This window comes from Sebastes fasciatus, chromosome 11 (genome assembly GCF_043250625.1).
Source record: "Sebastes fasciatus isolate fSebFas1 chromosome 11, fSebFas1.pri, whole genome shotgun sequence".
In the NCBI taxonomy this organism is placed as follows: Eukaryota; Metazoa; Chordata; class Actinopteri; order Perciformes; family Sebastidae; genus Sebastes; species Sebastes fasciatus.
The window spans coordinates 11,179,940-11,193,077 of NC_133805.1; the positions used below are offsets into that span (position 1 = coordinate 11,179,940).

Consider the following 13,138-nt stretch of genomic DNA (forward strand, 5'->3'; position numbering starts at 1 on the left):
ACTGTAGAAGAGTTAGTTTAGCTCTGAGAATATCTAGTGAATGTACAGTGGACGTTTGTGCAGAAATAAATGCTGCAGCTCCTCCAGACCAACGGAGGTTTTCCGTGTCTTGTGAAGTGACGGGGCTCCGCGGCGAAAAACATTATCACCGGCACCCGGTCGGAGGCGATAACGTTTCTCTTCCTGCTTCAGCCTCAAAGTCAACACTAGGATCAGCAGTGATTCATGGAGAGACCTTCGTCTGGTCAGTTAACATTACTGCCAAGCAGGTGAAATATAGAGTGATATTGTGGTTTTAGCTGACGTGTGTCGCCTCACTGTTTTGAGCGATGCTCGTTCATGTCTATGTAGAGCGAGCAAAGCGCGAGCCCGACGCTGACTTTCGTTGACTTAACGTCCACAGGTGTCGCTGTTAACAAGCATTTCTGAAAGTTACAAATAGTCCCTTTAAAGCTTGGGTTGATATTGTTCTTCAAAAACATTTGTTTTGTTATATTTGCTGAAATTCTCATTACATCCCGACAGCAATCAATAAATCAAACGCTCTGACAAAAACAAGAGAAAATAAATCAGGTGTTTGTGGCTGTTGCAGGACTGTAATAAGCTCGTTCAATTATTTCTTTTCTACTAGCTAATGCTACTAGGTAATTTCATGGGAAAATAATTAGTAACACTGGGTAGGGTTTTTCAGTTGGATAATTTACTAAATGGGTAGTTTCTCAACATTACCTAACCCTATCTTTAAATGGATTAGCTCCACTATTACTGACTTGCTAACCCCATATCCTGCTCCGAGGTCATCCTCACAACCTCTCAGTCCTTCACTCAAGCCTCAAAACCAGAGGTAACGGAGCTTTTTCTGTTGCTGCTCCCGGACTCTCAAATATCCTCTCGTCCCACGTTGACAATTTAAAATCAAATTTAAAGACCCCACGCTTGCTTTTAGCTCAGCCTGATGGTTTTTGTCAAATCCCCTCTTAACTGATTTCAAACATCTTCTTACTGCTTTTTAAAAATGTGTTGTTGGTTTTATTCTAATTCTCCTAACTTCTTATTTAATCTTTACCTTTCATTTGTTTTATCGTTTTACATGATGTATTATTGTTTTTTTTTATATCTTTAGTTATGTATCAGGTATACGAAACTAAAGACATAAAAAAACAATAAAAAAACAATAATACAACAAACAATAATATTGACGCAGATCCTAACTCATCTGCGTTGACTGGAAAGTACCAGTAGTTTTTAAATGTGTTATATAAATAAACTGACTTGATTTGAACACAGTCCTGGGAAACACCTGGCTGTCGTTTAGTGAAATAAAAAATTCCAACACTTTAAATCACTCCAGGTTGATAAAAAAGATACATAAATAAAAATAAAATAAAAAAATAAGTATCTATCTCTCTATATCTCTATATATTATATTTATATAAATAAATATAAATATATATATAACTCATCTGCCTTGACTGGAAAGTACCCGTTTTTTAAATGTGTTATATAAATAAACTGACTTGATTTGAACAGTCCAGGGAAACACCTGGCTGTCGTTTAGTGAAGTAAAAAATTCCAGCATCATCACTCCAGGTTGATAAATATATATATATAAATAAAAATAAAACAAAAATAAATATCTATCTATCCATCAATCTATATATATATATATAAATATATATATATATAATATATATATATATTAATATATAAATATATATATATATATAATATACATTTATATTTACATATTTAAATAAATGACTAATTCTTATAATGTTTTTGCTAATGTGATTGAATAACACGTAGACCAGAAAATTCTGTAATACATGCCCATTTTAATAATCTGATAGAAAACATTTGTTGAGCACAACATACACCATTTTACAGTATTATATTGTGAGGAAAAACACTGAAAAAATATATTTGAAACTGTCATATATTTCAGCAAATATTACTATCGCTGTACAATGACCCGTCACCGTACACAATATACTGCAGTAAATATTCAGCCTTCATACTCCGCCAGGAACAAAAAAGACAAAAAACAAAACTTCTTCTGCGCCTCACGCGAGGCGCTGTTGGTTCAGACTGTACAAACATTTCAAATTGTCAAAAAATTGAGCTGCATAACTTCATGTTACGGTCGTATAGCAAAAACAGCTTTGCTAAAATACATTAAAACAGAACCACCAGACAAAAAAATTCAGTCAAACTGATTTGACACGTGGTAGTGCATATAAATAAGAACAAATATACAGGGAATATTAACAATATCAATATTATCATATACAAAGAGAAAGATAATAAATACACTGTTACAAACAGCTGAAGGGTCGGCAAGACACAGCCGGGTGCAACGAGATTGTGCAACTCTGTGACCACTTACACACACACGCGCTCACTCACATGCACACAAACACACCCCACCCACCCTATACTCTGAAGGTTGCACCTTACATTGTGGTACCTTTAAGGTAGTGTTGGACAGATCAGCAACCAGCTGCCTAACTGTCGACATATTCAAAGTGCTGGAATACAAACTACAATTATTACTATTACTAACAGGTGTCTTTTTAAATGTGCACACAGTCTTACAGTCATTCAGTCACCGTTTAAAGCCTATTCACGAGAACGTGAGCTAATGAAACGGGGGAGTTAACAAGGTGGAAACGGATTTCCCATACGGGGATATCTCAGCACAACACAAGGTGAGGAGATTTCTAACCTTTATCTTAGATATTTTTGGTGGAATTTCACTCAATAATTGGCTTTCGTTTGCCTGAACTCTTCATCCAGCTACACAACGACGTCGTCAGGGACCAATTTGACTTCTGTTCGGAAGTTTGATTTGTTCCACTGGTGACTCTTGAAGCGTGAGATCACACTCTTCAGAGGCAGCAGTGAAATCATCAAGGTGCTTTCTTTACAGGATCTTTGGACTTTTTGGAATCAAAAATACAAAATGTTTTTCAAGAAATTTGATCCATGAGTTATTTAAATTGCAAAATGAATTATTGGAGAATAAAACAAAAAACAGCTCAATGAATCTTATTATTTTGGTTTTACATGTTTACTAAAATGTAAATTACTGATGCTTTCCACACTCTCTTTGTCCTATGCCACAAAGTGCAAAATGTGCTGGGAAGTCGTCTGATTTTAGAAATACATCCGCTGAATGAGCTTATACTATTGCCAGAACATTAGGAAGACTGTGTGAGAGAAATGTGTCCTTTTATGTAGAAAATCCGACACATTTTACAGCTACATGAATGTGTTCAATAAATAATATTTAAAAAATAAAAATAAACACATACAAAAAGACTGTTAAAAAAAGGCACACAACTTTTCTCTTTTTTTCATAGACAAGTGTTAGAAAAAACTACTTGGGGTACAAATAACTTGCTGTCCAGTAGTTTTTGGTTGGACACTTGGCATCCAATCCCGTCACAATACAAATAATCGAAATGAACATAAAAAAAACGTCCTGAAGTGCAAGTTTTTTTTACTAGTCCCAGTACGCGGATACATATTGTCCACTTCATCTTCTTTGTCTGTGAGATTCAGGCCTGCCTCGGCAGTCTGACAGTAGTCCCTTCTTTAAAGAACACGCTGCTTCCAGCTCCCTTCTAGGGCGCTCAAAAACAGGGTTTCCAAGCCTCGTATGCAGGGGTGCCCCACATTCAGTCAGGCCCTCTTTGCCAGGCAGCTCCAAAGAGCCACATTGCAGGATTGCTCTACTGCAATAAAATGAATTCAGCCACAACAGCAACACTTGCTGCTCTCCCAGAATGCCACCAGTTCAGCTATGTTGCCGTTGGCGAGACTTCACACGTCGTCATTTCAACCTCATCTAAGGGATGGGGCTGGAGTACTACGTCGTCCGTCGTCTCCATCATCTCCCTTTCCCCACTCTGTCCATCCTGGTCATCAAGCGTCAGCTCAAACTGAAATTTACTCGTCACAGATCCGCCCTCCAGCTCCCCGTGCAGGCCGCCCTCGCCGTCGCTGCTGTAGAAGGGAGGGGAGGGACTCTGGGGGATCATGCTCTGGTACCAGTTCCTGTTGTCCTCCAGCGTGTCCAGGATGTCCTGGGCGTCAGGGTGGACCAGGTCGGCCCACGTTTCCCACAGAGGGTGGACGATGTAGTCAATGAAACCAACCTAGAAACAACAACAAGATGTCATGATGTCAGTCAAAATAACCACTGTATTAACTATTTTTTGAGCAAGACGTGGAACGCGTTCTCTACCTGTGTCCTCTCCACTGAAGCTGTGTGTTTGTCACACATCGGACTGATCTCCATCCCTCGCTCCCTCTCCCTGTCTCCCTGGTGGAAGAACTCATCCATGATCCTGTCCGTCCACTGCCGGTAGATATCCAGAGGTTTGGTGGGGTTGCTCAGGTCCGCGCAGTGAACCATGTTACGCAAAACCTGCATCCTGTCGGTGTAGTTGTCCAACAGCAGGACTCCAGAGCTGGTCACTTTCTTGGTTTCCACCATCGTCTTCAGATTAGCCAGCAGGCTCATGTGTTTCGACATATCAGTTGCCAAAACCTGGATGAGAGAATAACACGGAAGGTTATGTAAGAGATAATTAAGGGAGGTGAAGCGATAATGCAGCCAAGTCATCAGACTGAGAAGCTAAAGTTGGCATCAGATAGATATGAAGGCGTTTCCTCACCATGTCTATGACCATCCTCCGGAGAGACTGCTTCTGCTTCTTGTTGAGGTTTTGGAAGATGTCGCAGTTGTCCTCCTGCAGCAGTTTGAAGCCCACGGCCAGGTGGTGGTTCTCCAGCACTGACTCATCGTTGTACATCAGAGCCAGCTCGGAGTCTAAAGGCAGAGAAATGACAGGAAGAGAGAAATTAAATTGGAGCTCTAGCTTTTTAAACTCAGGTCAGGTAGCTATGGTAACCATGCAATGTGAGACCATTAAAACCATGGAAATATTTCTGTTGCAAATGTAAATATATAAATATGGACGACCAGTAAAAGAGGACTTACTGGTGTTGATGAGGAACTGGTTGGACACTCCTGGGTGGTCCACGTCGTGAATGGCCGCAGCGAAAATGGCTGCCAAGATCTCAAGATCTGTGAAGACCGCCTGAGGAAGGAGGAAGGAGAATAAAAAAAATAAGAGATGAGCTTCACAGTCCATGAACTGCCCAAACAAGGTAAGGTATCAGACAATAGTTTGATGCCGATCCTTCAGCGTGTCAGCCTCTCCGGCATGCGGTTTATGCCAATTCTTGTGGCAGTGCCAATGCTCATTAAATACCGCTTAATAGCTTGAGAAAAAGGTGCGGGCGATGGCACTTTAACGTGGTCACATGTCAATCACACAAGTAACAAGAACTTAATTAAAGGCTAATTTAACAACAACAACAAAAAGCAAAGAAATGTATAAATGTAATTTGCAGGGTCAATATTGGAGAAAGTGACTCACATCAAGTGCGGGGGTTGACAGGAGGATGTGTGTGGACTGGGCTACATCAGCGGCGTGCAGGCTGTTGTGGTAGGCCACGTCGGAGTGATAGTGGCCCTCCAAGGTCAGCATGAACGTCACGAAGGTGTCTGTTGGAATCTTGAACGTCCTCATCAGGTCTCGCTCCTGCATGCCACACACAAGAGGAAGAAGAAAATGTGAACAAAAACAAAGACAGGGACATTCCTGACTGAAGATGTCACAGCGCATTTTTTTTCAAACACTTCCTACAGCCGATGTATCCGCCAGCAGACTAGCTGATCTTGACCTTAAAATCAATTCTTAAACCGTATTTCGGCAAATTGTGATTCATACACTACAGAAGGGGGCTGAAAATGAAAACAGTTTGCTCTCCTGCCAGGATGATTCACAACTAGAAATCAATTTGTAGCGCTAATGTCCCTCTAGCAGATGTCCCTGTAGTGATACTGACAGCTAAACGTAACGTGTGAGCGCATGCCTTCTATAGCGGCGTGTGTGAACGCTTTCACACTTTTGATGAGGAGGATGAAGAGGCGAGGCACTGACCTGAAAGATGCTGTACATGATGCACGTGAGCGGTCGGTTGTGGGAGTGCTCGGCCACTTGGAAGATGTTCAGGCCCCATTTGTTGATGTTCTCCAGGTCCTGTTAGAGAAGACGACTGTGAGTGTCTCAGCCAATCACACCACTTTCAGGTTATTTAGATATATATTTTGTGCTGCTTACCTTCGACAGCAGCTCCTCTTGGTCCGTCTTGACCCCGAAACGATTGCTGGTGCTTCCAGAGATGCTGGGCGTGTTGCTGACCTTCCTCACCCCGCTGATCTTAGTCATCATCCCAACCTGCTGCTGCTGCTGTTGCTGTTGCTGCTGCTGTTGCTGCTGCTGCTGCTGCTGCTGCTGGTGGTGGTGCTGCCTCCTCTTCCGCAACTTAGGAATTGGTAACGGAAGCTCCAACTCATTCTGCTTGTCTGAGGAATAGAAGAAGACACAAAAAAAGATTGAAAAAGGTGCTTTTCAGTTACTCCAGAGACAAAAAGGGACTCGGCTAGGGGATGATGTATAAGCATCCCGGCTGGTACAGAGTAAACTAAGTTAACACGGGGAGATAGTTGACCTCTCACACCTACGTGACAACACGTTACAGCTGCACTGACAGCTGTTTAATTAGAAAGCGATCCTTCAGTTACAGTTTACTTGGCTAAAAATAAATTCCTCTTGACAGTGAAAAAGCAGAAGACTAAGAATTTCAGGAAGTGCAGCTGAGATGTTATGATGATATCTGACGATGATCAAGTGGGCCGTGCATTCTGAGAAACTGAGCCCTGTTGAAACAATAACAATCCACAGAATCGTGGAAAGCTGGCTCACGTTAGGCCAAAATGTTTACGTCATGTATTGGTTAGTGTGCGGGTCTGTGTGGTGCGTGTGATTCAGTCCGTCTGCTGGCTGAACGAGATCCTCGCATGCAGCCGACGGCGTGCGTGTGTGTGTGTGTGTGTGAGCGCTGAATATGTGCACCACATGCACCGCAGCGAGAGAAACATGCGTATCTCAGCTGCATCCTCCACAGAGCACAGGAAGGCAATGATGTCATTACACTTGACAGGTGCTGCCGACAACAAAAACCACTGAGCTTCAAAGATGAGCCGAGTTTGCGCTCTTGTGTTTGTGTCTCTCCTCCCCGAGCTGCTCTATCGTGCAGAAATCTCTGTCACTGCACCACTTCTATTGTTAGGGAGAGGTGCAGTTTCTTTCACCGTGCATCCAGCCTCTCTTCTCTTTTAGGTTGTTTGCCGAGAAGATGGAGGCGTGTTTACAAGTAGAACATTGCACGGAGCCCTGATAAGCTGGCTGGTCTGGGTGTATGCTGTGCTGGTGGGGGAGTTGGATGGGAAGCTGGAAAAGCTGAGGGGCAGACTGGCTGTCCGTGAGTCATGAAACGCCGCCGGGCTTTTTAAGAGACAAGGAAACGCTGCTGTCCTCCTGATGAATAATGCATTGTCTATCTGGACCTGGTGGCACTGCATGCACACAAACATTCTCCCTCTCCTCCCTCTAACTCACTGCCCCTAATCTCTCCAGAGGGAAGTCTTCCCCGAGTACATCTCCTCCCCTCTCTTCATCCTTCCTCCACATCTCTGCAGTCAGAGCGAGGGGACTCTCTGTCCCCCCCCCCCCTCCAGACCAGATCAGACTGGTTTGAGAGCAGTGGAGCACACCAACTACGGGTTTCTCCGCTACTTAGCAGATGCTTTGGGTAACCTCTCAACCTCTGCCAACATATAGACCGTATGTGCCATTCCTGAAGGATGTCGGCTCATTTAAGCACTTATGCAACTCGTGTCTGTGTGTGAATGTGTGCTGCAGTGCTCACCTAGGAAGGTGTTGGAGATGTACTCTGACACTTGGTTGCCTGAGCGACTCATCTCCGACAGGTGGCTGAGCTCCCGGTTCAGCATCCTCTTGAACTGGAGGCACAGAGATAAAAAAATACATGAGGTTAAATGATCTATACAACAATAATACACATTCATTTAGTAATTCCACTGCTGTTTCCGAGCAGAGGAATACAGCATTTCCTGTTGTTTTCCACTGGTATATGTCCCATGAGAACATGGCCTCTGTTTTGTTTTTTAATGCGCCATATAAGGTCTGTGTTTATGTCTTCTCGGTGCTGGTTTAAGTTAGCCACTAAGACACTTGACTCCCGAGCATTTTTCAACAAACAAAGTACAGTGCATACTATACAAAATACAGTCATAATGTTTATTTGCAGGGAAACAAAATGCGCCAGTTTTTCCTCAGTGCACTGCACGCCACCACTGAGCTAGAGCAGGATGACACAGTCTAATCTAATCAAAGACATCCAAGTGTGCAATCGAAACACGTCAAAAATCAATGAGACATTTCACCAGCTGCAGTGAAAAGACATGAATACATAGTATGTGCATGCACACAGTCCCATCTATGCCAGCTTCTCCTCTGGGACACACCTTGATGTATCCCCAGGACACAGAGAACAGGTAGTTGGCCTCAGGCATGGTGCTGAGCTGTGCTGAGCCCTTGGCGCTCCCCAGCAGAAGCCCTGTACGCTCCTCTCTGAGTGGACCCCCAAGGCTGAGCTCAGCCGTGCAACCTGGAGCACAAAGCGCCACAGAATCCCCGCCTTCCACCCGGTCGACTACGGTAAAAACGCCCCAGCTGAAGTCTCTAGAGAGGGGCTGTGGCGGACCCCTACATCCCCGGCCAAATGCGCCTCCTCATTGCGTCCCTGCCCGCTGTTTTCCAGGATCACAAGCCGCTGGCGAGAGTGATGGAATCCCCCTGGATGCAATCAATATTTCCTTTCCTTTCCTTCTCTTCTCGCTGCCTCTGTCCGTCTCTCTAAACCTCGTTCTCTTCCTGCCACCATCCAAATGTTATCTGGTGACATGCACCGGGGGGGAATTCCAGCCTTCCCAAGCCCAGATTGAGCAAGGCAGGGAGGAAGGGCAGGCTCGGAGACCGAGGGAGAAAGGAAAGGAGGGACGGAGAAAGGCGGCGAGGATGAGGAGGAGGAGGGGAGTGCGCTCTAGCTGTAGAGTCCCCTGTGGCAGACAGGCTCTCTCTCTCTCTTTGCCTCCCACCCTTGCTAAACACTGAGCCATGCACAGCACTGCAGAAAATCAGAGTTAGGAGAATCCCCCCACATCTTTCTCTCTCTCTCTAGCGATTTCTCTCTTTCTTCCTCACTCCTGTGCTCTCTGCAAACCCCCTCCCACCGTCTCTTTCCCCTCCTCACCCCACCTCGGTTTCCCTCCCTTCTCCATCGGCTCCCCCTGCTCAGTAATGCAGAACAGATCCAGCGCTTACTGCGCAATGTGATGCTTCAAAGCACCAGAGCGTTTATCACATGGCTGAGGAGACGCCGGGTATTAATTCACCAGATTGGGGTTTCTTTTTGTACATTTCAGGAGTAGAACCAATCCATAATCATTACAGATCATTTCAAAAGACCTGTCCTTGTTCTCAATTTTAGTTTATTGTCTACAGTATACAGAGTTTTCAGTCTGCCGCCCACCAGTGTGCCACAAATTGCACGACAACCTGAACGCCATGGCAACAGAGTCACGTGGCCCCCCCCCCCCTCTCCATCGTTCTCACGGTGGTCCCCCAACTCATGGCATCACATACATACACAAGCATGTACAACCACACACACATTCAAAACAAAATCTGTAGCAGAGCTGCACTGGATTGACACAACTAGGCCAGACATTGTGAAAACACACAATCACAGACACCGTTTCTGTTAAAGAGGCAGATTCTGATGCAAAATGGCTTTTATTGTCAAGAAACAGAATGTAAATGCTAATGTGTAATAATGCTAATGCAAAACCACGTCCTAATCTTTATAATGCAATAATATAATGTCCTGTTTTTATAATGTCTTCAAAAAAACTCAGCCATGATTATGCCTTTTTTATTTTATTTCTGACAATGGGGTCTTTTTCTCTCCTGGTCTCACCAGCTGTCTAATAGCTGTCAAGCAGACAGCTAACATCTACTCTTCTGTGAAACTTGAATACCACTTTCAAAGCGTTGGCTGCACTCAAAACGCAGACTGCCAGAGGCGGTCCATAAAAAAAATCAAAGAGCTCGTAAAGGACAAAAATGTGAGCTTGGAATCAGACGGCTTTACTCCATTCAAAGGGAAACTTGTAATTGATCCTTTAAAGCAGCGGAGCAATTTGTGCAACCTCTAGGAAATGAATCAAGCACAGAGACACATTTCAGCCACCCGGGGTCATGAAGTTCGGCTCAGACGCACAAGCTTACGCTCAGGGCACGGTGACGAGCCTATGAGTGTGTTTGGGGCAATAGATTACTCAATGCATAAGTCATACTTCCTTTGACGTTAGCACAGAGTGTGTTCACACTCAGAACAAAGCCTGCTCTTAGGTAACAGAGAAGTTTCATAAACTCGTGGTTAATTCTCAGAACATGATGAGTGGATGCCTCATAAAGTTTGAATATTCAAAATAGGTGCACACTGGAGTCATTGTCTGACAAAATAGCAATGAAAATGATTATTTGGGTGTAAACCAAAACATCTAAACTCATTTAAACCAAAAAAAAACAATGGTAATCTATTGAGTGGTTGGTAGGTTTTGGAATCCACCAGCAACAGTAGCAGGCAAAAAAGTTAATTTTACTACTGTTTTGTCTTGAATCCTAAAACAAATAAGACAAGAACATCTCAATATAATTGGTAAAAAAAAGAAACTTAATTCAATATTGAATCATGTTTTCAAAAGAAATGACCTCAGATTAAACCACTTCATGTATTCTATCATAAACTCTCCGTACGGCAGACCAAACTCCCACAGCACAATGCAAGCGGCTCCACAACTAACTCACCTTTTTCCATGTTGAAAGAATCCCCATGTTCTGCTTCTGCTTCTCAGACCAAAGTCCCATTGTCGCTCAATGAAAACCAACGACAACCCGAAAATAAATCCTGTAAAGTTTGATGAGCAATAACTCAATTGCTCATGTGCGTCTCAGACTCTGCCTGCTTCCTCTCACTGTTCTCTGTTCTCAAGTGGAGTCATACAGGAAATATATAGTGATAAAGACTTGACTGACTGGCCTAACAGTCTAACAGTCTAACAAGAGGCCGCTGGCTCCTCCCTCCGACACAGGCCCGAACAAGTGACTCCACCTACTTCCCTTTTTTACTTGATAGAGTAGTTTACTAAAGGTCATCTGTTGGCATGCTTCTTCTTAACGTGGCCTCAGGGCATCCAACACCAAACACACCTGAGCTCATCACTGAAAAGTCCCAGATAACAAGTTCAGCGATGCGGAAAAAAACAAATTACATGTCTGTATTCCTTTGGAACTCTTTAAAGTTCACTCAGTCCTTACAGCACACTCTGTCCTTGACTGGAAGCACACAGAGAAAGAAAGATGATTGCACAGGAAGAGCTTGATCTCACATTGCAATACCTCGAGTGTGTAATCTGACAAAGCCCAGAGTGAACCAACGCTGCTTCTGTCCCCTGTGTGGCTGTTTACAGTGTCAACACAGTTTAGTATCGTCAGAAAGACACATTCCCAAGAAAAACTAGATAAGAGTTGTGTTACAGTAAGAGCAGGTTTCATATTTACCTTTCTCATTCCGGTTTATTTTCCATGATAACAGCAGATTACAGAGGTAAAACTGTTTAATTACAATTAGGCACCATAATCACTAGTGCAGCCTGTCTGGTCTGCTCACCACCCTCTCAGTCAAACCGAATCACAACACTATAATTTAATGTCCATTACCCCTGCTGCAGCTACAGGCCCACCGCTACATCTGTTTCAATCATTTTGTCATTTTTTCCCCCTCTGAAGACGGCGGCGCTTCAAAGCCGAAGTGACCACACGTGAGTTAAAGTTTCCTATACTCGCTCGCGCTCTGCTCTGGGGGCTCGCTCGCACGCGAACCCGCAGAGCGCTGAACTCCTCTAACTGGATTCAGATGGCGGTGTTTGTCCAAGGCCGTCACCGGCATCGGCGTGGATGTGTGGCGAGGCTAATGATAGTGAGGGGCAGGGGAGCAGCTCCCCCCGCTCTGAGGTCACAGCGACCAGGGCTGGCGGTCAGCAGGGTGTGTGGTCCCCGTAGCCCCGGATACACCTGTGCCCTTGGACACCGAAACTGGAGACACCCTGGGTTTTGATCGTGGGCTCAATTACATCCTCTCTGATTCCGAAAAGAAACGGGCTCTTTGTCAAACATCACGTCATATAAAATGCTGGGAAGAAAGCAAAAAGCCTGCAGATGCTGCTTTAATAGTGCAATAATGAAACCGTATGTGACACCAGTTTTGCAATAAAAACACGAATGGACCAATAATGTTTTCTTTTTCATTCCTGTAAAATTGCACAACAAATCTAGTACACTGACAAATCTGTAACATCATAAACTGTTGAACATCCGTTCTTTCAAACAACATCATTGGTCAACAATGCTTAGTAGTGCTGCTGGGTCATACTGGCTGTACTCTGACTCAGGGCGAACAATGTGCCCGGCCGGCCCGACCGAGCGGCTGCGCTTCTGTGCGCCTGCAGGGCCTTGTGCTCATTGTCTTGACAGTCCCAGTGACGCGGTTGCCTGTAAAGACACAACCTGGCTGCATGGTCAAAGCACAGCTATTGTCGTCTGGTAACTAGGGAGCAGAGGAGAGGGGGAAATAAAGAGACAGGAAGCTGGTGTCACGGTCACAGTCACCCGTTACGGTCTGACAACACCCCTCCCTATCCCAATCCTCCCTCAGACCACAGTGTAGAACACAGACGGAAATGGACAACGCCACCGTAGGTGTTTAAAATCTGACGCCGCCGTACAGTCTCCACTGTCTGCGTGGGGGTTGAGTAATACAGGGCACTGTATAGTAATTTGGTTGGGCTCCACACAAATGAAATACGCACGCAGAAAGCTCATCAAAGCAAAGGGAAGTAATTAGTCCTAAATAGCTGCTCTGTGTTGTCTTGAAGCACCACAATGTGTTTATTTAGATTCATTTAAACCAGAAAGCTGACTTTGTTTTTAAAGATAAAAAAGAACATGTTGGATTTATCTAATCTGTCATGCCAATTGATGAGAATGGATGCTTTATCTTCTTAGTCACACTA

The 13,138-nt window shown here is 44.2% G+C and overlaps 1 protein-coding gene across 3 annotated transcripts in view; it reads right to left on the reverse strand.

The window, feature by feature from the left end:
- Positions 1-1,815: 1,815 nt before the first annotated feature.
- The window catches only part of LOC141776780 (3',5'-cyclic-AMP phosphodiesterase 4B-like), a 57,464-nt gene continuing 46,141 nt past the window's right edge, over positions 1,816-13,138 (reverse strand). For 2 of the 3 annotated variants that reach the window (XM_074650577.1, XM_074650578.1), the window contains 8 exons: positions 7,849-7,942; positions 6,198-6,442; positions 6,018-6,116; positions 5,451-5,615; positions 5,009-5,108; positions 4,683-4,837; positions 4,250-4,555; positions 1,816-4,160 (listed from right to left, as the gene is read on the reverse strand). In XM_074650577.1, coding sequence (XP_074506678.1) covers positions 3,804-4,160; positions 4,250-4,555; positions 4,683-4,837; positions 5,009-5,108; positions 5,451-5,615; positions 6,018-6,116; positions 6,198-6,442; positions 7,849-7,942 — 1,521 coding nt within the window. In that variant the 3' untranslated portion in view covers positions 1,816-3,803. Of the gene's footprint in view, positions 4,161-4,249; positions 4,556-4,682; positions 4,838-5,008; positions 5,109-5,450; positions 5,616-6,017; positions 6,117-6,197; positions 6,443-7,848; positions 7,943-8,467; positions 9,580-13,138 lie in introns of those variants that run through there. The other variant, XM_074650579.1, reaches the window with a different exon arrangement.